The 27331-nt window shown below is 42.5% G+C and overlaps 1 protein-coding gene and 1 long non-coding RNA gene across 3 annotated transcripts; both read right to left on the bottom strand.

The window, feature by feature from the left end:
• Positions 1-8041: 8041 nt before the first annotated feature.
• LOC124669555 lies at positions 8042-15331 on the bottom strand. Of its 2 annotated transcripts, none has more exons than XR_006992233.1 (3): positions 15136-15331; positions 8922-9001; positions 8042-8177 (listed from the first exon to the last, which is right to left on the bottom strand). It is a non-coding gene; the product is annotated as an uncharacterized LOC124669555 (long non-coding RNA). The 2 variants fall into 2 exon arrangements; XR_006992232.1 differs by lacking the exon at positions 15136-15331 and adding an exon at positions 14923-14953.
• A 9094-nt stretch (positions 15332-24425) lies between these two features.
• LOC124672171 lies at positions 24426-25586 on the bottom strand. Its single transcript, XM_047208445.1, has one exon. It carries the CDS (start codon positions 25584-25586, stop codon positions 24426-24428), a length of 1161 nt encoding a protein of 386 aa, XP_047064401.1.
• Between the last annotated feature and the right edge of the window lie 1745 nt (positions 25587-27331).

Below are 27331 nucleotides of genomic sequence, written 5' to 3'. Positions count from 1 at the left end.
GGCAGGACTGCAGGAGCGGGTTTCTAGGGCAAACTACGTTGTTTGGGCGAAATGAGGGGAAGATTGTCAGATCGATGACTAGGAGAGATCCTTCGATTCGCTTTGTGCGAACGCCGAAAGGAAAGTGTGGAATTAGCAGTTCGATCCCTGAAAATCGCTTTAATCACAGATAAGTTGTCCTTTTTTTCCAGTTCCTACCAGGCCCTTACTCTTTAGTTATTCCTAATAACGAGTCCTTTGATCATAGTTAAGAACATGCGAGCAACCTACAGCTTGCCAAATCTTGTGCGAGAGTGTGCATGCATCGTGCCTTTACATAGAAAAAGTGTAGAAAAATTAGTTGGTATGCACATATGTGCGCATGGCAACTATTCATATTTTCCTCCAAACTCTTCCGGCAATTTTTTTTTGAAGTAGCCATATATTTCATAAGACAATCTGGAGATTACATATATGGTCCGAGACAAACATGCTTGTCAAGCAAACTTGCACAACCAAACCCACAAGAAGTAAAACTAAAATTTCACCCTTGGAGAAATTTGTGCCTCGCCGAACTATAGTCCACCATCGTTCTCCACCGCCGCCAAGGAAGCGTCGAAAAAAGAGGCAAACATCCGCCATACCCAAATCTGAGAGAGCACCTTCGCATACAAAGATGCTTTCCGAGCCGATGAAGCGGACCGTCGCAAGCGACGAAACCGAAACTTTGTGGCACGTTGGCTGGGGATATTCCCCGTGGTCACCAGATCCCAACGCCGTCAACTTCATCCAACGCAGTCGGAGAAGAGGAACGTCGCCGCCTTTCATCGTCCACACACCCAACTACAAGACATCAAACAAACCTACAGCAGCCGACACGACCGCCATTCGCAAGAGTGCCGAACGCCAACCACCACACACGAATCTCACCGGATCAAGAGACCGGCGAGACGACCGGGCCACCTGCCCCTCGATGCTACCGGTAGGAGAAACGCCGAGATGGAGAAAAAGCAGGGGCAAATTATTCCGACGCGGCGCCATCTCCTCCATGGAAGAGCACCTCAAGGAAAGACTAGGCCAACTCTAACTACCGGCCGGAGCGAAACCCGGGGTCACCACCCTCTCCCGTCGCTGGAACGGCGGACGGAGGAGGCAGGGACCAGCGGCTTGCCGGAGTAGTTGGGGGCAGATGCGTCGCCTCCTCCTGGATCTTTTTTCCCAGAGCGGTTCCGGCAGATTTATGCTTACTACAAAAGGAAAACTATGTGTTTCTCGTTGCCCCTTTGGCTCTGTACACCGAGTTCCCACCCGCGAGGTACACACATTAGTTTTTGACGCCTAATGGTAAGACCAAATGCCTTATCCCCATTATCTTACACTACCACATCTTCCATCCTTCATCGATAGATTTCAATGGCTCAATGGCCGCAAGATTTTTTTTTTCCAAAGTATGTCCAACAAATTTGAAGGTGTGGAAAGCGTTAAAACAATCCTAGGAATACTCTTATCGCTAGATCCCTTGTGACTTATAAACTTCACCATTACTTTCTTTATTTTTCAGCATCTAGGTTTTCTACCTCTTACCATATGATGCAACTTGTAATTAGTGGTAGACATCTAAGAGTTTAAGGAACCTGGTAATTTGATGCTCATGAAAGCATCAAAGTTAGGTGCAAAAGTTGGAATAAATTCAATGTTGGCTTCACCAACAGTTAGTATGTTGAATACTGAGAGCAAACACTTGAACTAGCAGAAACTTGTTTATTAGGAATTTCATATATAGGAGGAAAATGATTCATTAGTTCATGCAACAAAATTGTGATTTTTTTCTAAGAAATATACATGGATGCAAAACTACTCTTCTAACACACATAGAAGTGTGGATTTTTTTAGAGCAATCAGTTGCGGGATGTAAGATGTTACAGAATTTCAACTATCAACCGGCTATAGTTTAGGCTTTTTTACTTCTTGAACCTTGCTTCCACTTTCTGTCCAAAATCATGACACTTATATGGAAAAAGATCGAAGGACAGAAAATTGAGCCAAATGGATGGATAAAGTGTCAATTTCAGGTCATAATTACATGTTTGTATATATTTAGCTTAGCGTGTTAAAATATTTTGGGGAACTTACTTGCAATGTGAAAACCTAATCGATAAAAAGTTCCCAATACGATGATTGTTTTATGTTACACGTTGATATCAATTTCCACCTGGTGGATTTGAACTTAAATATTCATTCGCCATGAAACAGATGATATAGAATGGAGAGGTTATGAAAGCTTGTCAAAAATAATCATGCGGTTGTGGATGATCATATATAACGAAGAAGTTGTTCATTCATTTCCAATGCACTTCATTTAATTGAGAGAGGCATTCGTAATTGAAAAAAAAATCACATTGATTGAATATGACAACAACTTGAAAGTTTAATGAACACCCAACTAAAGTGTCCCCGAGATTACTGTATCTCGATGTGCTAGTGAATTCATTGGAGGAGACCACACCTCCTAAAACCATTCTTACATGAGGAGGGGCAATCATAGCATCCACCAAAATATTTTATTTCCACATGGTTGTAGGAATGAATGCTTCTCCATACGACAACCAAACGATATGGGCAAGACTATCCAAAACTACAATACTAAAAATGTACAATTGGGGAATCGTACATCTCCATTGAGGTGCCCATTCACAAATGATCAAAGGTGGAAGTCTTCAATAAAGATTTTTTCAATGATATCTTTTTGACTCCTCCATCGCTTCTACATTGTTCCTTTACTTCATTGACCAATACCATATTTCATAAACAGTTAAAACCCATAAGGCTTACCACAAGCTTAATATATATTTACTTTGTTTAGCATACCCTATTCGTAAAAAGTAATAAGCATGACATTGCTAGAAGATGAACTAAATTATCTAGTTAATGCTCAACTATCCAAGATCTCATTGATGCTAATTATTTACCAGGGATCAAATCTTGTGGATTTAAAAAAGCTAGAGTATCTCTACTTAGTGTAAGACTTCATTTGGAAGGGACATGGAAAGTACAAATAGCCAACTCAAAAAATTGCCGTAAAGTAGAAGATCGAGGACTATACACACTGGAATACAAATTTCGAAGGTCATCTCATATCAAAACATAGAACAAATTATTTATCACATGTATTTCAAGCCCGAACACTCCATCAAAAGGATTAAGCACTAATACTGAATAGGGGATAGACGAATCCAAATCTTCATAGGAAAAGACATATGGAGACTCCACTCACATGAAAAAACTCACTTGTTTGGATACTAGGTTGTACTATGATCAAATACACTCTCCAATTCACATCCTGATATTGAGAACCAAAACTAAGTTGCCCCTCCCATGAATATGGTGACAAGATACTCCATATGTTGGTCCTACTTATGTTTAACACTCCAAGAACTAAGCTTATTTGCCAGCTAAATGTCATGGCAATCCTAATACAAATACTCTCTTATAATCCAAGTGACTATGAGATGAATGAAACCCCATAAAAATGGTTTATTATTGGATAATACATGTTTAATGGTTTCCAATATCTTTTCCAAAGAAGTGTTGCTGGAGGGGTCAACATTGTCGCATCTTTTTGAGAGTAAAACCTGATTGTAGACTCAACATAACGATTAGTTTATTAATTGTTTATCAACTTACTTATTTTCTCCATTAGTTGAAATACAATCAATAAAGTTTTTCAAATGATTATATTCATTATATATGTTTCTATGTAGTATTTTTTTTATTTGTAGGATTAAAATGTAGAGAATTTTTTTCTATGTACTACTTTGGAATCTTGAAATCCTAAAGGAAAATCCACCAAGTCCAACCTCACGATAAATTCCTTTTGTGTCCATGAAAACATTTGTAAATATCTAAGGATCCATTTGATGGTGCTAAATTGAATTAGGCGTTGTATTTCCATACCAACTGAAATAGTATTTGTTTGTGATTTGAATGCGTTCTGTTTAGATGGTAGTGAATTCGCAAATTAATTTAGAACAAAATTCACTACCAAATGTTGTTTGGTTGCCCACATTTTAGTATCCATGGATTCATAAAGAGTGTATAACTAGATGATTGAACAAATCACATTACAGTTTGTATTGAGCATCTGAAATGGTACTAGTAGAATTACAATGCATCGAGCGTAACATGCATAATCAAATACCTGTTACTTATTTAAGCCAAGTGACACAAGAGAAGGAAGAGGAGGTGGCCATGAATATGAATTTTAAGTAAGAATGAGCAATGTTACGGCATACCAAGTCAGTTGTTCAACAAATTATTGCATAGTGGAGAAAGGAGGTAGCCGCGACCGCACTTGATGATGCACTGTGGTAGTTGGAGTTGAGGAAGATCGCATTGGTAGCCAGAGTTGAGGATTAAGGTGGCCAGCTAGTTCACACCTTCATGTGACGGTAGTCGCTATCTGCTTTTGTTTTTGGCTATTTGATGCTGGTGGTTTTGTGTGTGCCTCCAAAACTGTAAAGTTTGTTGGGTTTTGCACGCTAGCTTGATCTTGCTGCTTTCTATTAAAAAAAGCGGGGCAATATGAAATTTTCTTTAATAACAACAAAATTTAGAAGAGCCAATTCCACTTCTCCATTCCCTCTGTGTTTAGATGTAGTCAACTGGATTTGAAATTGAATCAGTCTGGGAATTCAAAATCCAAGATGAAAATGAATTGGCTACAATTCAAAATCTGTTGTTCGGGTGCACTTGGAATTTTTTGTCGGAGTCAAAGGGTGCACCTAATTCTGATTCCTATTTAGATGCACAAACTATGAAATTTGATGTTTTGTTTAGTTTGGAAAATATTAATTAACTTGTGTACTAGAGGACATGCGTGGTTCGCCGCACCGTCTGTAGATCATTTTGACACATCATGATCATCGCGGTAGGTAGACTTGCAAGCGATATTGGCTATGTATGTATCTGATGGAGTGTTTCCCTCTGATGGTATATCCATAAACAACCGATACGCTTTGTAGGACGCTGTATTTGCTTTTTTGGCATTAGTGCGGACACAGCAAAACTTAACGTGGTATGTACGTGCTGCGTCCTACAAAGAATTTGGTTCCAAGGTTGTACGTGGGAAGGAGTAGATCTAGCTTCTCTTTTCACAGATTATGACTTCAAATTTCTTCTTGCTAAGTATTATACTTGCTCCGTTCCATGAAACTTCTAGATACATCTAAATTTTGATGAAGTTAAGACATGTTTAATGGGACGGAAGGAGTACATCATAATATACACTCATACATTCCTGCAAGAGGAACATTAATAAACTATATGCAAACAAATAATATGGAATACACATCTCAAGGTAGAATCAACGGATATAGGACTGCAAAAAACATGTAAAATTATAGATGATCATATAGGAGTATAGGATAGGACTGCAAATAATCACATTGAACCAATGAAATCTATATACGACACTGTTGGATCTACTATAGTAATGCAATAGCAGCCTTACTTTTTTTTTCTTTGCTACATTGTTGGGAGCCTGGAAAACTATAAAGTGGCAAACAACACAAAAGTAGGTGCAAATTATAAAAGCTGGTGTTCACTGCCGCTTGTAGCCATGTCTTTATTGAACTAAATTCCACATCCCATTCACCTACAAAACAAAAGTGAATGGAAAGCAGTCTTGATGATACTATTTGATTCCTGGTTATCAAATTACTTGCTTTATTATATTATGGCAACATCATCTGCAAGCGCCAAGATTAGGAAATCCGGTAGATTCATAGCTTACCAAATGCTGGAATGTTTACCTCCTATACAAGAATAATTTGCATAAAAGAAATTCTTGAGATAGAGAAATCCTAAGATTCTAGCAGAGAGATAATAGATGGAAATTAGAAAGAAATAAATTCAATGATAACTTTTATGTAAAAGCAAGTGCATACCATTCATGGTGGTACAGAAATTTTATCTGGATGACTCGACTTTTAACTCGTTGTAACTACAGGGCAGTCAAGATGTGAGATATAACCAAATAGATCCTGTGATTACTTCAGATACAGATTACACAGATTCAAAGTTAACTTCTCTTGTACCTACAGGGGAGATGTGACATTCCCTGGAGATATACCCAAACATCTAGTTTTATTTTCTTATAGAGACACACCAGTTTTCCGTCTAAAGCATATCACCCATGAGATATAAGTACCTAGATACTCACATGTGAGACTTAACATTGTTCTTGAGCTCCATATTATTCAGAATATATCTGGTAGGTAAACTTGTAGCACAACAGAAATAATTTCATATTGAACAACTTATTCAGAAATTAAAGTGAAACAACCCCATCAGCCAGTGATTTTTTTACGATCAGCAATTGCTAGCCTTGATGAATTAAGCAGGTAGAATATCTACAGAATTTGCCCAAGGCAAAGATGGGTAGAAAGAAAGATACAAAGTAATGAAGTTTAGATAAACTGAAAAATTCTTAATATCCTACACAAAGAATTCATTGAGGAAACACAAATGGCATGCCTGTTTTTTGTTACAGGCTGGTGATTTGTTATGGCATGCCCTTGCTTGCATTACTTGTCTGAATCTATAGAAAAAGAGCTCGAGATCAGCATCACTACAAATTTGAAATTTAGTTCTTAATTGCCAAGTAAACATGTGATGGCATGTTCTTCCTTATCTCCTTTCTGAGTATGCAGAAAAAGCGGCCACACATGGGGTATGTAGAAATTTACAACCTAATTTCTAAATTCCATTCACTATGAAGTATGAACTATATAGATTGATCGAACGCACGTAGAGTACAACCACCATCTCTTCATTGTTCCATGGGGCAGTAATTAAATAGATGTCTACTTGCAAACAAACGAAAGGATATCTGGCAGTACTTAAGTAAAGAGCACTTAGAATATAGAAATCCGGAACTAGACTAGGGTAACGTCCTGTTATACATGCGACACAACTCATTCAGCCCTGCAAGCCATCAACAAAGCCACAAATGGTGACGACCGTGTACTGTTGTGCCCACACAGAGAAAATGGCTGCCTCAGTTGACGGCCGCTGCGGGAAGACGATGTTAGCTAAGGAAACAAAAGCACAACAACTAAATGCTCAGCTACCAATTTATAATTAGAGACATGCTACAACTATATTACTCACTGGGCTTTACTTGCTGGCATTTTTCTGAACATATGACATGCACATGATAGAGTGATATATAAGGAAAAGGAGGAAATGTGTTAGTAAAATTACTGGTGCAACTCGTCACAGGAAGGGAGAGGTCGGTAGCACTTGGGGAGAGGCGGCCAGCGACCTTGGCTTCGGGAATAGAGGTCGAAGTAGGCAGCAAACACCTGCAGGCCGGGGACATGTAGTGGGCACTTGCGCGACGGGGACGGGTAGTAGGCCACCTGTGTGCTGAGGAGGAAGGTCATGGACATGCGATGACCGTGGGCGATTGTCAGAAAATAGTTCAGCAATGCTCATAAGATACTACAAACTTACTTACATTCTGTAACCACATTCTACTTTGGGAATTTTGAACTTCTGGAGCATGAGACTCAGCGTCGCCGTACTCGGGATTTAAAATGGTACTAACACTGCTTTGTGGTGTCATGGGTGTGTTGTAGAACCAATATATGAGTTCAGAACTCTGCATATACCTGGATGAATTCAAATATAAGCAATTTAGGTACTCACTTGGAACTGAACTTCAGCAAGAGGGTTGAAACAACAAAGCTGTCAATCAAAAGCACCAAAGCACCACTCTATTGTTTACTACATACTGACTACTCGTTGGACATGCAATCCAAAGTTCTCTGTAGCAGATTCAGTTAAATGTCTTAGTAAAAAAAATAGAAATTCCTCGGCCTAACTGGTAATTATTCTCAATCCATAAATTAACTATCAATTAGTAAGAGGGTTCCCCTCCAAGTCTCCAAGCATGGAAAATTACATCTGGCAATCTTGTCAGGATGTTCAGCTACACATGTAATTCATGAAATTAGACAAAGAGAAGTCTCAGAAGAAATCTAGAAGGAGGAGAACCATGTAACTTGGGGCTGGATCTCAACTCGAGGAAGTCCACAACGTCGGTTGACCCCCTTGGATTTCCCATGCTGCAACACTGCCTACCTCACCCCCTTAGGCCGTGACTCCTCCTTATTAAGCAACGTCATAGGATGTTTCTGCAAGGTTTAGTAATTAATCAGTACATGATAAACCCTGGTCCAGAATAGTTAACTTCATTTGTATTTCCCAGTAGCATCCACTCTACTGGAGAGCATAACAAAAGTGATAAAAACTTTTTTTTTGAAAATTCAGGTGCAGGCTAAGCTAGCAATTTCTAGTTGGCAAGTATTTCTTATATTTTCTTAAATCTGGGTGTATCTCACTAAATGAAGCCAAAAAAAAATATCAAAGGTGTAATTAGAAGGAAATACATATAAATCTGTAAAATAACAACAGCGAGGAACTTAAATTCTACATGTAGGCAAATCAAACATAATAATATCTATTCCCAGCTATTCATAACATATTTAATAATGTCAAATTCATCCTTTAGAAAAATGTGCATAGTGCTCAATGAAAAAATATGCAAATCTTTAGTACCATTTCTAGAGAAATGATCCACTAACAATTTGTGATTGATAATGACTTGCTAAATTACCTTACATATATAATATATTGCACAACGTACGAAAGTAAGACATCTCTCTCTAATCTCCTTCCTTTCCTAATATGCAAAATAGGATCAAGGAGATTTTTTTTTTCGATAAGGGGGAAAAGCCCCAGCCTCTGCATCAATCGATGCATGCGGCCCTTTATTAATCTTATTCAAAAATCCGAAATACAAACTTATTACAAATCATGGACCGCTAAGAGTCTCAACATGAACCAGCCATCTAAAAGTAGAAAGAAAAACAAGCTACCACAAGATCTTCATGTGAGCCGCCTATCAGTACGCCAGCCGCACCGGCTGTAGAAATCCCGAGCTACTGTCGCCAACCGGCTGTAGGATCAAGGAGATTAAAACTCACATTACAATGGTGATCTATGAACTACTAGATTTAGATGTGCGCCTTGGCGCACGATCCCGTGGAGCTCGTGCCAATTTTCAATTCATATAATGATTATAAAAGTATCTGCCAATATGGTAGTACTTTTCTTAGATTTTAAGCATGCCTTGGCACACGGTTCCCTGATTTTCATATTGAAATTCCAAATAAGTCAAACTAATTAGATTCCAGGCGTAATATTATGATTATTAGATCGCGTAATAATATGATGCAATGGTGTAATGAGGAAACGGTCGATACAAAGGACTACGAACACTACAGAATCCGACATCAATTGGTATCGCCTTGGCGGACAATCTCGTGAAATGCACACAGATTTACACTTTGTATAACGCAGAAAAAAAAAAGGTGTTGAAATGATTCTTAGGTTTTACAAAATGAAGTCGATATGATAAAATTAGAATAAAGCATGCAAAATCACGAATCGTTTGCAACACTCGATGGTTCTATCAAGAGCAACAGAAGTGCGAAAGAAACAACAAAAGCAACTCTACATAAGCTGCCTATGGGACAATATTAAGCATAGGCCAAACCATGTCACTTCAATAGTTTCTTAGGATTTAAGAGTCTAAAACTCTTTATGTTCACCTGTGTGATGCAAACATGGCTACAGATCTATAAATCGCCAATTGGGCTACAACTTGAATGGTGTGCTGCTTGGGCAGCCTTTCATCAGTTCATGAAGCAGAGAATAGGGATACAACCCGAATCCTTTCATCCTTTCAAAGGGTTACAACTTGAATCAGCTCTTTCATTAGTCCACCAATATATACCTCTAATTAAACATTTGATTAGATCCTATTCATCGATTTGCGGAAGAACGGATACCCGACCATAAAAGAACAGAGATGAGGTGCACATTGATAATTTCAAACGAACCTTAATTCAGGATATCAGCTAAACTGTTTGCAATATTGCTGACAACATTGCCCATACACACATGAAGAACTACCAATCTGGAATAAACCAATGAGTGAGGAAACTTTCATGGATATTACAGACTCATGAATGGAGTCAAGAGTTTATCCAGGTTTGTACAACCTTGAGATCAGAAACAGCTCCCAGGACATAAACATCACCGCCCACCTTGGGCATAGGTAGGAATGGGATGGCAAATGACACTATGAAGCAACGAACCGCAACAAATGAATACATGAAGAGTAGACAGATAATACCATGTGGTATGGCAGGAATAAAATGAAAACAACCAAACCAACAGAACATGAAAAATACCCACAGGGCACGCCCTTATTAGAAACAGAACATGCAAACATCTAGGTAAACAAAAAGAACAGGGTGTGGGAAAGGCAAACACCTGACTTCAGTGGCAACACCATCTGGAACACACAAAGGCGGAGCTGAATTTGTAACATGAATATACACAAGGGCATGGCAAAAAAATTACTGCTTAGGAGAAGAGAGCATATGCAAACGATGGGAAATAAAAATTATTTCGAGTTATAAAGAAAAGGCTCGAGTCTAACAGCTGTAGTAATAGGCTAATAGCCATGATTAAACAGTCTTCCACACTTTAAGAGGTTGGCATCAACTATTCAAAAGCAAGTGAGAACCAATCATAAGCAAAAACAGGTGCATCATGTGCATATCTGTCAAAAAGATAGAACACATTGATTAAAAGACATTTGTAGACTAAACAGTACTTGCTCTCTGCAGTAGATTTAGTTCTTACCAGCTACTGCTATATATACTAACTGTGCCCAATTGATAATGCTACATTGATTTTAGTGCTTTATCTGCAACAATATTCAAAAGCAAGCCAGTACCTATAAACAGATGCATCATATTTATATAGGTTAGTAATTAATATTTACTATAGAACACACCAAAAAAACTCACATGGTTAATTTTCTTGCTGCTTGATCTAGAAAAAGCTCATCTGTGTCATACATAATTTCATCGTCGAGCACTCTTTCACTGATATTAAGGTTCAAACCGATAATAAGTGGGGAAACAATCATCTTCACTAAGTCAGATTCTGACCTGCAAATAAAACACCATATGGAAAATGATTGCAAATTGATGCATTTACTGATATGCAAGATAAGAACAATTTTTTTCTTAAATATATGGTGTATCAAAGTGTTTAAATATGCAGCAATTTGAACTTTATCAAGTTGATACTATCAAATCTACAGTTTCATATCAAGAAATGCTGTTTGCATGATTCTTCAAAGGTAATAACATGTTTCTTAAGGACATGGTCTGGCAGCGTATCATGGAGTGATATTATCATGCATAAGATAGAATATTCATTAGTATGATACTCTGGTAGTCTCATTATTATGATAAATTTAAATTTCCCTCGTCACCACATCTAAAAAGATATCTAAAAATATATAAACTCTTGTCCGAGCCCATGGCAATGAACAACAAATGAGGTAGCATTTGAAATCGGAGCGCATTTGTACAGAAGTACGTGATAGCAAGCATTACATCTGGAATGACAACATGAAAAGAGGCCCAAGGAAGAATGGAGAGCTGAGATAGAAGTTCCCCACCGATCATAAACCTCTGTAAAATGTGCCTAGAAGAAGCCTGATTGATTACTGATGATAGACCCTACAGGAAATGTTCGCAAAGAGATTTCTCATAAAAACAATCAGTAGCAAATCTTACTTTACAGTATTTACACAGCATGGTCTAGAAATAACTATTTAAATACCATTTCCGTCTCTTAGATTTTGTTTCGAACAATTGAAAGTGGGTAGTAAAATTAGTAGGACAGCTGAGTCATTTAAAAACATTCATGGCGTGTACCTCGGAACCTACCTAGAAATCCAACATATATTGGAAACAGTGACCACAAAACCACCTTAAGCTCTGATCCATTGTTCTTTCACCCGCACTAAAATGTAAATACATGCTGCAGAGAACTATTTAAGGATGTATACATTGTATATGAAAGGAATATACTAAACAGACAGATGGTAAAAAAATGGGACCATAATGTTGTGTTCTAAGAAAAATACCATTTACGGTGTCGAAATAATAAGTATTAATTAAAAGGGGTAACGTGTACTTCTGTTTATGTGAAAGAAATCAAACAATATTACAAGCAACTGGAAATTAATGCAGAAACCAAAATGTATGATTACTGTATTATATTTCATAAAAGGAGAAACGCCTCAAGTGTGATATACCTAAATTATGTTTACTTTGTATTGTATAGAACAGACCTTTAATATACCCCTCTTTCCTCTCTGCCATGAATTGCACAAGTTCCCCCCCCCCCACTTCAAGAATTTTTGATACTGAATCTAAATGACTTCAACCCCAGAAATTAAAGGACACATGATGTTCCTGGCCAAGGTACCCCATTTCAGTCATGAGCTAACCAACTAATGACATGTATTGATCATCTTGCATTGTTCAAGATGGAAATAACAAACAACCAGATTACCTATACAAATAACACATTGGTATGGATGTGCCTAAACTGGAAAACCACCAAAACAGAGGTGAAGAACTGCAGTGAAACCAGATTTCATAAGGCTATGCCTAAACCAAAACATCACCTAATCCTGCACTGATATTGACAAAGGCAAAAATAAAAGGCCTGAATATATATAGGAATTGGTATAAAAAATTAACAATTCAGTTGCAGTGTAAATCCATATGTAAGACCACATTTTATCATCTTCTTACTCTTTTTGGTATACCAAGAAACAAAATAGTCTAGCCCAAGGCCAGACTACGATTCCTTGCAAACTGTTTCATATCTGTTCCTGAGGTTGTCCGACGGAACTTCCAGTTTCACATGATGCATACATGTAGTTAATCAACTTACTTGTGCGTGCCTATCAACCAATCAAAATACATGCAGCGAGAAAGATATTCTTAAAGTCTGAATATTGGCCACATAATTATTTACAACCGATGATACCTTTGATGCCTGAATCTCTGTTTCGCCAATCTTGATCGAGTTCGATACGGTCGAAGCGCATATCAGACTTATAAAATATCACGTTGCATCCATGCCTGTCATTCGGCGAGACAAAATCACAGAATTCAAATTAAGACACAACAAAGTTCCAGGATAACTCATCTAATGGAGTAGTTAGTTACCTTAAAGCAACCATGTTCACAGATTTAGTGTCACCTAGCACAGAACATGACAACAACAATATATTCAGAATTAATCCTCGGGAGGAAGTTGCGCAGAATGGGCATGCCCAATGCTCGATTTCTTACCTAGGTTTCCTCCTTGACATCCCTGATAGTCCCCGTTTATATTTCTTCAGGCTGGAAATAAAAAGTTGTTTCAATAATAGTGACATGCAGCATGCATGATTTGTACCATTGATGATCTTCACTAAAATCGTACTCCCTGAATGGAGCCTGTGGGAAATTTCCCAGAACCATCTATAGCTAAACCGTGATACTTCCGTTGCCCCACCAGGACCTATCCAATTTTTCAGGGAAATGCAATCACACAAGCAAACTTATCTAGTATTCCTTTCCATGGCAGGCAAACTGAAAAGGGGAAAGATAAAAGGTAAGAAACATAACCAGCTTGACCATCATAGGTAACAAAAAGATGACAATATAGCGCTAAAAAGGTAGATATCATGTACCTGCAGCCTGCTTAGACATTTCCTCGAACAGTTTATATGCAGCCTACTTAGATATTTCCTCAAATAGTTCATATGCATAGATACAAAACTGCACAAAACAAAGAAAATAAATTATGGAGCTGGAAGAGAGAGGGGATTAGGCAAATCAAGAGGAAGAGGAGTAAGTACCTCTGAATCAGCAAAGGCATGGTGTTGGAGAGATGGGATGAGGAACCTGAATCTGGCTGGCTGCCGCTCCATGTGGAGGGGCCAGGGATGGAGGTTGTAGAGCATGTCCTCCTCTCACCTCTCTTCTCATGGTGGGGAAGGCGTCAACAGGCTGTGGAGGAGATGAGGCTGGCCAGAAAAGGGGAGCAGGAAGCGGGTGAACTTTCCCTGCTCGTGGTTGTGGAGGACGAGGACGATGGACAGGAGCTCGGCCGCGGACTCCACGCCAAGCAGCTCGGGAGAGGCACGAAGTCTCCGGCTGCTCCAAATATCGCCGCCGTCTCCAACACCGGCGGCCCCATGGACGGCTTCCGCGCGCGAAGATGTGGGCTGAGAGGACGAGCAGCTGCAGCATCGGCGGCGCCAAGCACGATGGAGAGGAGCAGAGTTCGGAGAGCCGCCGGGGATGGGAGAGAGGAGACGTGCGGGAAGTGGAGGGGCGATTGACGAGGACATCGCTCGCGAGCTGATTGGGGGCCGATAGCTAGGGTTTCCACCATGGGATTCCGACGGAGCTCGGCGACGAGCCGGAGCTGGAGAGGACGAGGCGAATCGGCGGCCGTCGTTCACGAGGAAGAAGGCGAAGGTGAGGAGGCTGGTTAGGGTTTCAGGGAGGAGCACGACTGGTTAGGGTTTTCAACCACGGGCCGCAGTTTTGTCTGATCTGGTTGCCACGCGAGGAAATACCCAATCTACCCCTGCGGGTGGAGATCTTTTTCACGACCCAACGACAAGCCTGACCGAACGAAATCGACCCGCAGTGACCGACGTGCGGGCCCGGACGAAAGTGGGACCCACACGCAGTTGCTGGCGGGTAACACATGGCTGTTGCATGGGGTTAGCTAGCCGGAGGGCCAATCGGAACACTCATTTCCTGCCCAAAATCAATGGACAAGATTGCATCGATGTGAAGATCCGACGGTCAAGAATCGTAAATCGCTGTGAGGCCCCCTATGGGGGGCATCAATTATACCTTTAGATGCACACAAGGCACTGGCAACCTATAATTTATTCTAAGAAAAAAGTGAGCATTCCAGTACACAATCAGCAACCTTTTCTGCTTTGTTACATACAAATCGTTTTAACTTCCCCTTTAATTTCCAAGTGAATCACAAAAAATGAGGAGTTGCTTTCTGACAAAAATTAATCTAAAATCAAGGAACACAAAAACCAATTTCAAAGATCAGGGGGTTATGAAGCAGATGTTGATGAGATACGTAAGGGGCAGACTGCTCACTGGAAGCGGAGTGGAGGAAGGAGCAGACCTGGGTCGACGTCGGCGTCGCCCTCGTCGCTGGGCGGTATCCACGAAAGCAACATTGACGGAGAGCTGGACGGCGAGCTTGGCATAGAGCTTCAACGGGGCAGAGGCGGGCTGGGTCCAGGGCGGCGACCTCTTCGTATGGTGCGGCTGTGTGCCGCTGCAGCGCGCAAGAGCCGGTCCGGGGAGGGCAGCGAGGTTCTGTGCATGGGGGAGGGGGGATGAGGCGACGACGGTGTAGCGCAGGGCGGCGGCGCCGGCGCCGGAACCCTAGCTTCCTCAGGCCTCTCTCCATAGGAAGGCCCACGGGCACTGGCCCACCATCGCCCCGAGCGGCAGAGGCCTGAGAAGCCACCGATTCCACCAGGATTAATTGTTACTAAAAAAAACCAGGATTAATTGTTTTAAGTAATATGTAAAAAAAATAGCATGCCAGTTCGACCTCAACTCTTCTTAATTCCTGCAGAAAAAAGAAAACAAATCAGAACCGCAATGACCATGTGTTTGACATACAATACAGAGAAAGAAAACAGGCCAACAACGATGGCCACGGCGGGCAGGCCAGCGGCGTGAATGCCAGGGGAGAGGCCCACCGGCGCCGCCCTCACGCTATTCCTCAATCCCATCTTGGCCTAGGGTTTGGGTAGGGAAACAACGACAGATCCCTGCACAACGGCATGAAGAGAAGGGCAAAGCCCGGAGTAGGGAGGAGGGAAAAGGGAGGAGGCCGGAGTAGGGAGAGGAGGGAGGAGGCAGGGGTAGAGACGGCGACGACATACTCGCGTGGTGTGCGAAATGTTCTGTTTGGGAGCCTGTTCGCGGAGATGAAGCGAACCATACTGCTTCGGGAGTTGTGATTCTAGGCTAATACGGATGTCTCCCCCTCCGAATTGTCTACAGAAGAAAACGGATTCGCTTGAGGAGGGCTGGAATTGCCCCCAGTTTCCATATCCTAATTCTATTCGCACCCAAACATCTAATTTGGAAGTTCAAATTCTAATTTTCCAATTTAGGATCTAATTTACCGCGTCCAAACAGGGAGGGTTTTCTCATAATGCAAAAAAAAATCCGATTGCGCAATATTAATATGTTTTATCCCCATGACACCTAACCCATACATTTATCTATTTCAACCATTTTTCCAGCAAACCGACTTTTTATTTTATTTTTGAACATATTTTTTGTACAACATAAAAAAAGATCAACTCTATAATTAATCTGTTGTGGACAATACCGACGAAGGCGTTATAAAATTGATTAGCCAGGTGGGAAAATAGGAAAATGCTGGATTCTCCTAATAAAAAAAAGGCCTGAGTGCAGGTTGAGCAGGCGGCCCCACTTTTTTCGTGGGGTATCATACTTGCTTCAGCTGTATCCCAGAAGTCATACGGAGCAACGGAGGTGCCATTTGTGCCGCGTGACAGGCTTTGGCTTCTCCTCGTCTCTTCCATCCCGTCGTCCTCTCCAAATCCAGCAATGGTAAGCATCCACCACATAATCCAATCCCTGTTGCCCACCCTCTCCATCTCTCCATGCAAGATTCACTCTTGGCCTTCTTCAGTTCTTCTTCAGTCCCAAACCAGAAAAGCATCTGCCATGGTACTTGACTTATCTGTTACTGTCGTCTGATTTCTGCATGCTGTGTCGATCTTAAGGCAGAGCCGATGCCAACCGATTCCAGTACCGCGATCACTCCTCCCCTCAGTCCGAGCCACGATTACTCGAAGGAATCACGCGGCATCGCAGGTAATCGCTTCGATCAAAGAAATCTGCATGCGTTTATTCCCCTTCAGCTACCTGCATGGTAAGAAAATTGGTAATCGTTAACTGCTCGGTTGGCTTAGAAGTAGTGATTAATCGAAATTTGGCCGATAACCGATTTAATTGATTAACTGTTAATCGGTGCAACCTTCAAAAATTAATACTTAAACCACGTGTACAAGAAAGAAAGAAAGAAAGAAATAGTGTACAGGTCTCTATGTGCCCACCCTTACTGTTCTAGAGCCCAAAGCCCATTAAAATGTGCGTACGAGATGTTTCCTCTCCGGCCTAATCTTCGCGGTCACACCTCACAACTTCATGAGCCACCGCCCAGCCGGCACCATGTCCCATTCTCATTCTCCACAATAACTCCTTCCACTACCTACATGTAGGGTTCTGTAGCAAAAAACAAATCCTACCAACGGAATAACATAGCCAAGATATATTCTATGCAGATGTAATATAACAGAGGGATTCATTGTTCATACCTTTAAAGATCGAAAAGCTTTACATTTCAAACAACGTTTTCGATGAAGTTGTACATATATGCCGACCTCAAGGTCGAGTAGAAGTACAGGAGATGAAGCACTCGATCTTGAACGCCTCCGCAATTCTACACACGTATGATGTATAGACGTCCCCCGGGCAACGATCCAGCGAAGCAGCGGAAGAAAAAGATCACGACCGAATTCCAGTAGCACGACAACGTGCGTATGGTGGAGAGTTATCACCCCGAGCACGTTCCAAACTTTGGGAACACACACGTGAGGGAGAGAAGAAAGAGAGAGAGGCAAGGGGTGAATGAGAGGAAGGAGAGGGGGCTCCGTATGTTGGGGTGGAGGAGAGGAGGTGGGTTGCACCTTTGGTCGCGGCGATCACGCCAATCACACCACCAACTTTTGGAATCGCAAAATTGCTTCTAGACTTCTCGGTGTGTCTGGGCTGCAGGTCGCATATGAACTTGAATTTTGTAGTTTCAATATACCCAAATGTTCAGTGAAATATTTCCAACAACTTTTAATTTTGTTATCCTTTTCTGTTTGACGTCGTGATCCTCGAGTTGTTTTGTGGGCATCATTGAAAATAGTTCTAGTTTATCGATTGATTTTGGGGAACTCGGAATTTCACTCCATCAAGGATGTACTCCTTTATAAAAAAAATTATGCCATACCTACAAAACAAAGTGTAAAACATGAAATTATGCACTTTTGTAACTGTTAGTCTCCATGAATATAATAAAATTTTGAAATGTTTGATATTTTAATATAATAAAGAATCGCTATTAGTTTGATACGAATAATGACAATCGTTTCAGTATGTTAAGGATACAAATGTATCCACAATTCATTTAGAGTTACTTAATAGTATATTTCTTATACCATATCTGTATCCCGTGAAATTCTCGAGCTGAAAGATGGATGCATATGTTGTGTTTCATTTTGCTAAATGATATAAATTAAATGGTGTATCAATTCCATAAATTGAATATAGCAATAGATAAATCAGCAAAATTCTTTCTAATACTTTAAATAGAAGAAATGTTTCTTCTATCTACTAAAATATTAGAAATAATGTACTCTTCCATCCAAATGTAATTTGCATCTATAAAATAAATCCAAATTCCAGCATTAGATGAATAATTGCAAATTTTTGTGTGTACGAGATTACAATAACTTCAAAATAACTGACATAATTTTTATGTTTCCTGATCAGAAAAATATATGAAAAAGAAAGGAGGTAGAAGTTTATAGATACATATTGTTTGTATTGGCCCTCACATGAACCAAAAACCATAAAAGTTATGCTCTTATGTTAAGGTTACTAATGTCTGACTTTGAACTCTATATTTGGGGAACAGAAATCTTGATGTTTTGTTACTAATGTTATGCTCTTATGTTAAGGTTTATAACTTTTTTTTTATTAAATATCCTCCAGCTTTCCTCATTTGTGTTGTTCAGACAGGAAAGTGTGCATTCTGAATGGTGTTACTAATAATTGGTGTTAGAGTAGTAACTTAATACTTTCTTCCTTTTGCAATGCCAATAATTGAAGCAAGCGCAACAATACCAGTACTTTTACATATGCCATTGTTCTCATGTTGTACTGATTATGTTCACAAATAATAATGAACGATGATGCTTCACTCTTCACGGTTGATGATATGAAACTAAATGGACTGCCTCAAGTAGTTTTCAAATTTTCATCCCAGGATCGTATTTCCTCCTGTATACTTATAATGCCTCATTATGATTATTGTGGTGTAGCTTTGACCAATTACGTTGGGGTTCATTCATGTGAAGACAATAATTTGTGTATGCATCATACAAAAGCATTTATGTGAGAAGTTAGTTTGGAGTTTTGTTTCCTGGAGTGGCATTTGAAACTATGAATAACTAGGTGAAAGAATGTACTTTATGAATGATATATCACTCATATATGAGAAATTATGACTCACGTATTGTTTTCTCTCAATACTTGTATCATCTAACTTCTCTAAATATTTCTATCATGACTTTCTCAAGATGGACGGGCGCGTGCGCAGGTGAGGCAACGAGGCTAGGCATCGGCCCTTAGCCTGAGGAGACTACTCACATCACGATCTAATGACAAGTAGCTAGATGACATTTTATAAAGGGGTTCTTCTTCGAGGACGTGGGCATAGCCCAGTGGTTGGGGTCGTAGTGGCGCACCCCAATGACCAGAGTTTGAATCCTGTCAGGAATGAATTTCTGGAATTCTCACGCCGAGGTCCCGCTTCTACTATATCATTTAGTATCTAGTTCCTCCTAACACTAATTCATTTTTTTAAGGGGTTCTTCAAGGTGAATGATTGAAAGCCTTCCGATTGCGATGAAATTGAGATTACATGTAGTATGATCTAATCTAATGGAAATGGTTGTGGTGATGCTGGTTATGGTGGCGACTCGGCGTGGCTTCAAGATTGGTTCTTGATGGCATCTTTGTGGTTGCGTCCTCTCTTGTCATTTTATAGAGATGGTGTAATACGGTATCGGGGGTCTTCTAGGGTGAAATGGCTGTCAGACCCTTTACAAAATTTGTTAGTGCTGACGTCACGGAGTTGGTGTTTTGCGGTATGAACGCCGGTACGAGCACTTGTGCTTTTACCACGCACTGGCTTGAGCGTTCTCTTTTGATTGGAATGTCTTCTCCCATTAGTATTTTCGCCTGAATTTACTTTTAAATACGTCTATATTTGTAAGTAGTATAGTAAACAAGAAGGTTTGCACATTAGTGCGTTTATTCGTGATTACTGGGCAAGTTGAAGGGATAACCGAAGGAAATCTATGAATATCTGGTGTAAAGGATAAAAAAGAGTGTAATTTTCACTCATGTGTCCTGGGGCTATGCAATGATCTTCTCTCGCCATACTCGGCTTTTCGTGCTCTTCTCATCACCATCTCAACTCCCTCATCCAGCCTTGCTCGGAACCTAACATACCCTCCCCTCATGTTATGCAGCTGGCTCTTCCCATGAACCTCTCCAAAGGCGTGTGCTTAATGACTGCTTTCCTCTATACTGTTGGCCTCTCGACATACACCGGGAGAGGTTAGTGATAGAGGAAGATGCCATTAAACCTAGGGTTCGGGAGTCTTGTTCGACCCACATAGCAGGAAGAAAGAGTTTTGGAAAGTTCAGCTCGTTTTTACCTTTGTAATCGGTCCAACTGAGTTCCTTTTGTGTTTTTAACCATTCGTCGTGCAACCAATGTTCTGTTACAAGGAACCCAATCATGCAATCAAGCACGCGTGTGTGTGCGCGCATGCGTGTGTGTCTTGTGAAGTTTGTACCGTGCGTGTATTGTGAAGTTTGTACTCACGTGTATTCTAACATTCTGATGAGCGTTGTCATGTGTATCAAAGTGTAATAAGTTGTGTATAAAATTTCATGAACGTTATGGTCAATTCTAACTCATGCGTGTGCAAGCTTGAGATCTTTTGGACAAGGCTAGTACAACTTCAACCTCCGTCGGTTTTTTTTTTTTTTACTTTAGGTTATGAGTGAGCTAAAAAACGGTGAGCATATAAGGCCTCATAGCATGGAAAATATGAATACCTTTAACTTGGATTGAAAAATAAATAAATTTCAATGCTTCAAATTTTATAAAAAAAGGATTATATCGAGCCGACTTCCACCCCCCCTTCATCAGGCACATGGCTAACTGATTAGTATAGAATCTTACCATTAAGCGATACTGAACAATTTGCTAAGTTGGCAAGCGATAGGTTGGAGATGTCCATGATGGGGGAGCTCAACTACTTCCTCGATTTTGAGATCAAGCAACTACAACATGGAACCTTCATCAACCGAGAAAAGTACATTCAAGATATGCACAAAATATTTTTTGGTCCACAACATGTTTTTGTATCACAAATACGATGTCGGTTTCGTGTGGTTTCATCCAGTGACCCTCGTAGCGCCCGTTCTTGCGAAAAGTCACCCCGGTGGGCCCGAATTTGAGTACAATTCACTCAAAAAAATATCAAAAAAATGGAGAACCTTCATGAGGCGTCATTTTAGGTGACCTAATTGAGCGGAAAATTTGCAAATTTGGAATACGCTAGTTATTCTGATAAACCCTTCACAAAATGAGCTACCACCGAGGTTTTAGGGATTTTAGGGAAGATGCGCAAGGTCATGACCTGAAGCATGTCAAAGTTTTGCAGAGCGAGCCCATGTTGCTCACAGGCATGGGGCTTTGGACGGAAAGCAATGTTGGCCTTATGAGTTTTCCATTTCTAGCCACTAAAAACTCATTTTCGTTTTCCCGACACTGAAGCAGTTTTTTGTGTGTGAAGGATGGTACGGAAAGTGCAATATGCAATGGTACGAAACCTATGCAAAAAAAAAACAGAAGACCACTTCGGTAGTACGGTTCACATAACTGCTGCACGCGCTGGCTTTGTAGGAATTTATGGTATTTTATACGGTGTCATGCTTATTTCGCAAGAAACGAGCCAAATTTGAACTAAGCTCAACTCTCTGTTTGTTCCAGATTTTTTTTGCAAAACTCATATTTAGGTTCACAACGTATTGTTTTATCACATATACGATGTCGGTTTCGTGTGGTACCACATGGGTGGGAGGGAAAAATAAGCATGAAAACCTAATGTGTTTGCCTAGTGTCAAGGTTTGACACTAGGCAAAGCTACTCTTTGCCGGGTGTTAATATGAGGACACTAGTCAAAGGCATGTCTTTGCCAAGTGACTCTTAGTTGGCACTCGGCAAAGGGTGATGCCGTCAAGGTTGCCATCAAATGGAGGGACAGGGGCCACGTGTTGCATGTCTTTACAAAGTTTGACATTGACTAAATCTAGAACACGAGATAATTGTGAACTACCGAGGGAGTACCAAAAACTGTAGCTCATCTGACAATAATATGCGTATGGTAATTTCTTAGGGTGAAAGCTACCTCTTTTTGAGAAGTAAAGCTACTTCAGTTTTATAGTTAGTTAAGACACACTTTCGTATTTTCTTTGACCGTGAATTACTTTAAATATATAAAAATTATTGGTATAAAATTAGCATCATTAGAAAGTGTTTTCCAATACGAATTCAACGATGCTAAATTACACGTAATATAATTAAGATTTTATTGCTTGATTTTATAGGTTAAAGTTCATCTTAGAATGCATGTGCGCGTATTATTCATCGAAACGAAGGCAGTACAGAGTTATAACACCAGACACAATACTTGCTATATACGGTAGTTTAGAGCATCTCCACTCGTCTCCCCGACGAGGCCCCCGAACGACGTTTTTCCCATCCGGACGGCGAAATTCGGCCCAGTCGCGTTCCCGGTTCCTCGATTTCGTCCGGATTTGGGGCTAAATTCATCCGGCGATCCCACGCCATCACCGGCCCCCCGGGGAGCTCTCGGGGACTCCGGACGAAACAAAAGCGCGCGAAACGGCGAGGAAACTTCCCGCGCGTTTGGTGGCCCCAACTTGTCGGCGAGAGACACCGATCGGCGTCCTCATCGCATCGTCTTTCGCGCGATGTAAAAGCCTGCCGCCGTTCAGCATTCGCCGGCCGCGTAGCTTCCACGCGGCGAGTTAATGTCGTCGCATCGTCTTCCGCGCACGCATCATCCTCCGCGCATGCATCGTCTTCCACGCAGCATTAATCGCCGGCGCCCGCCGCGCCTATATAAGCCGCTGCGCTCGCCGCGACGTCCCTGCTCCACTCTTCCTCCATTCTCCCCTCCACTCACCCTCCACCTCCACCGATGGCGTTCTACGACGACGACGGCGCAGCCAACAACGGGTTCCCCCGCCGATCCCTGCACGCGTGGGAGGGGTACCTCCTCCACCAGGCGGGGTACCCCTGCCCGCCGGACACGAGGCCCCCCGGTGGCGGGTGGCGGCTAAGCGCTGGCGGCGTGCCAATCCCGCCGCCGCCCCAGGGCCACGCCCTCGACGTCGCCATCGAGGAGGCTCGGATGGCGATGACGGAGGAAGAGCGCGCCGACCCGTGCCACCACCCCGACAACATATTTACAATTGTATTCCCCCTAGCCGAATTCGAAATATAGTCGAATTCGGCCTCTATGTACGAACTTCGCCCTCTATATAGTAAATATCATTAAATTTAGTCTAAATTCGACCGTTTTATGCCGTAGTTTGTCAAGTTTCCGTTTTTCAAATTTAAATCGCCGTCTTGGCCTGAGATCGCGGCTGGGAAACTACTCCTCCCCACGCCAAATTTACGTCTAATCCGGACGTAAATTTCCCCGAATTTCGGCGTGGGGAGGGCAAACGAGTGGAGATGCTCTTAGTTATAGTACTTGCTGGCTCTCGGGTCCCGACTGACTAGCCTCGAGAGAATACCCAGAGAGAGGCAGTACCTTTTCTTCACTAGCATAAATGAGAAACAAACTCCTAGAACATACTGACTTAGTTACTGAAGAAGGATCACGCGCAAAGACTGCCTTCGTTAGCATAGTATCAGTAGTTCAGTACTGTATACATCATATCACATCATATATTCACCTGCAGATCATCTACCAAGCAGGTTCCGATGAGCGCCCATGGGGAACACCTATCTGTTGGCAGATGCAATCAACAACTGTGCACTACTGAAGCTACCATTTCAGCTCTCTAAATGAATCTAAGGTAGAATTTACCAATAATATGTATATGTAACACACACTGAAACTACTAGGAATGGGGGTAAAAACATGAGAAGCGACGAAGCAGCTTGTACGCAGGTGCCAGGTGGTAGCGTACGAGGTAGTCTAAAGAGTTCACAATTTCGTAGATAAAATGGGTTCAAAAACATGCTTCAAACTCAAGTTCAAAACAAGAAACACACGATATGATACTTTCAGTTCACGATGACATTACAACAAAAACAGCAACAGGGACACGCCGCTGGACCAAGGGCACCGCATGAGTTCGATGCGTCATGGAAATTATTAAACTCTAATAAACGGATGGGATGATATGATTGGAATCGCACTATAGGAATCGAATTAAGCTAGAAAGCAAGAAACCGAACCTGGCTCGCTCAGCTCAATGGAAGTACCAAATCCACTGCGAGCAGTCCGACGACGAGGGCTCCTGCGGCAAGCAGCGCTTGATTCCACCCTTGACTGCGTCGGTGGAGCAACAGTAAGAGCCGGAGTCGACGCAGCGGTACTTGGTCAACGGCAGGAAAAAGCTCGTCGGACCGCCATGGTTGATGTCGTCGAGGAAGTAGATGTAGCCGGAGTGGTCGAGTCCCGTGTCGAAGGCCTTGGAGCCGCCTTGCCTGACGAAGATCACCTGTCCGTTCATGCGGTAAGGGCACCAGGAAGCTGGTCCTTCTTCCTGTTCTTGTAGCCTGAAGACCTCGAACACCGTCTTGTCTGGGTGTGGGTAGCTGAACCTGAACCTCGTCCTCCTCACCATTAGCAGATCCGCGCCGGAGGCGCACGGCAAGAGGTAGAGGGCGACGGGCTCCCCGAGTACCGACGGCGACGGGGTCATGTTGTAATCACGGAACTCGTGCTGAGTCTCGACCTTGAGCGGGAGCACGACGCCGTCTGCGTACGTTTCCGGCTTGTACCAGACTAGCCTCTCCCTGCTGGTGAGAACGCAGAACCACCCGTCGTAGTACGTCAGGTCTTCAGCGTCGAACACACCATACCCCTTAGCCGGCGGCGACCAGCGGTCCATCCCCGGACGCCAGAAGGCTACACCGGTAATACCATGCACGGACGTTATGGCGCCGACGACGCACGCGCCAGAGCCGCCGCCGGCAGAAGGAGCTGCGGAGATGGTGGCGGCGCGGATGTCTACGGGGACATCCATTTCGCCACAAAAATACGCGATGTCCGGGAGCGGCACGCTCTCCCCCGAGAGGAGGTTGAGCAGGGCGTGGCCGCGCCAACTCTGGAGCGCGACGATGAACCAGCCGCCCGGGAAGGAGCCCAAGAAGCGCCCTCCCCGGGCGTCGATGGCGAAGGATGGCTGCTGACCTGTGAAACCGCCGAACATCCGGTAGCAGGAGATCAGGCCGGTAGTGGGCATGAGGAGCCAGGGAAGCGGGGGCGGCTTCTGGAGAGCGACGCGGCGCCAGTGTTTGCAAACGGCGGAGAACCTGATGCGGTCGGCGATGCATGAGAGTAAGAGAAAGATACTGGTGAGGAGTTCTTGGGGGAGGCTTTCCACCGCCGCCGCCGCCGCCGCCATGGCAGGAGAGCGGGTTTCTAGGGCAACTACGTTGTTTGGGCGAAATGAGGGGAAGATTGTCAGATGGATGACTAGGATAGATCCTTCGACTCACTTTGTGCGGACGCCGAAAGTAAAGTGTGGAATTAGCAGTTCGATCCCTGAAAATCGCTCTAATCACAGGTAAGTTGTCCTTTTTTGTTCCAGTTCCTACCAGGTCCTTACTCTTTATTTAGTCCTAAATAACGAGTTCCTTGATCATAGTTAAGAACATACGAGCAACCTACAGCTTGCAAAATCTTGTGCGAGAGTGTGCATGCATCGTGCCTTTACATAGAAAAAGTGTGGAAAAATTAGTTGGTATGCGCATATGTGCGTATGGCAACTATTCATATTTTCCTCCAAACTCTTCCGGTAAATTTTTTTTTTGAAGTAGCCATATATTTCATAAGACAATCTGGAGATTACATATATGATCCAAGACAAACATGCTTGTCAAGCAAACTTGCACAACCAAATCCACAAAAAGTAAAACTAAAATTTCACCCTTGGAGAAATTTGTGCCTCGCCGAACTGTAGTCCACCATCGTTCTCCGCCGTCGCCAAGGAAGCGTCGAAAAAAGAGGCAAACATCCGCTATACCCAAATCTGAGAGAGCACCTTCACATACAAAGATGCTTTCCGAGCCGATGAAGCGGACCGTCGCAAGCGACAAAACCGAGACTTTGTGGCACGTTGCCTGGGGATATTCCCCGTGGTCACCAGATCCCGACGCTCGTCAACTTCATCCAACGCGGTCGGAGAAGAGGAACGTCGCCGCCTTTCGTCGTCCACACACCCAACTACAAGACACCAAACAAACCTACAGCAGCCGACGCGACCGCCGCTCGCGAGAGTGCCGAACGCCAACCACCACACACGAATCTCACCGGATCAAGAGACCGGTGAGACGACCGGGCCACCTGCCCCTCGACGCTACCGGTGAGAGAAACACCGAGATGGAGATAAAGCAGGGGCAAATTATTCCGACGCGGCGCCATCTCCTCCATGGAAGAGCACCTCAAGGAAAGACTAGGCCAACCCTAACTACCGGCCGGAGCGAAGCCCGGGGTCCCCACCCCCTCCCATCGCTGGAACGGCAGACGGAGGAGGCAGGGACCAGCGGCTTGCCGGAGTAGTTGGGGGCAGGTGCGTCGCCTCCTCCTGGATCTTTTTTCCCAGAGCGGTTCCGGCAGATTTATGCTTACTACAAAAGGAAAACTATGTGTTTCTCGTTGCCCCTTTGGCTCTGTAATCCGAGTTCCCACCCGCGAGGAACACACATTAGTTTTTGACGCATAATGGTAAGACCAAATGCCTTATCCCCATTATCTTACACTACCACATCTTCCATCGTTCATCGATAGATTTCAATGGCTCAATGGCCGCAAGATCTATTTTTTCCAAAGTATGTCCAACAAATTTGAAGGTGTGGAAAGCGTTAAAACAATCCTAGGAATACTCTTCTCGCTAGATCCCTTGTGACTTATAAACTTCACCATTACTTTCTTTATTTTTCAGCATCTAGGTTTCCCGCCTCTTACCATATGATGCAACTTGTAATTAGTGGTAGACATCTAAGAGTTGAAGAAACCTGGTAATTTGATGCTAATGAAAGCATCAAAGTTAGGTTCAAAAGTTGGAATAAATTCAATGTTGGCTTCACCAACAGTTAGTATGTTGAATACTGAGAGCAAACACTTGAACTAGCAGAAACTTGTTTATTA

Source organism: Lolium rigidum, chromosome 7 (genome assembly GCF_022539505.1).
Source record: "Lolium rigidum isolate FL_2022 chromosome 7, APGP_CSIRO_Lrig_0.1, whole genome shotgun sequence".
NCBI lineage: Eukaryota > Viridiplantae > Streptophyta > Magnoliopsida > Poales > Poaceae > Lolium > Lolium rigidum.
This window is presented reverse-complemented; position numbering and strand designations above follow the sequence as displayed.

What these genes read in the sequence shown, in the direction of transcription:
- LOC124672171 (XM_047208445.1), bottom strand. Translation starts at nt 25,586, where the DNA reads ATGGCGGCGGCGGCGGCGGCGGTGGAAAGCCTCCCCCAAGAACTCCTC.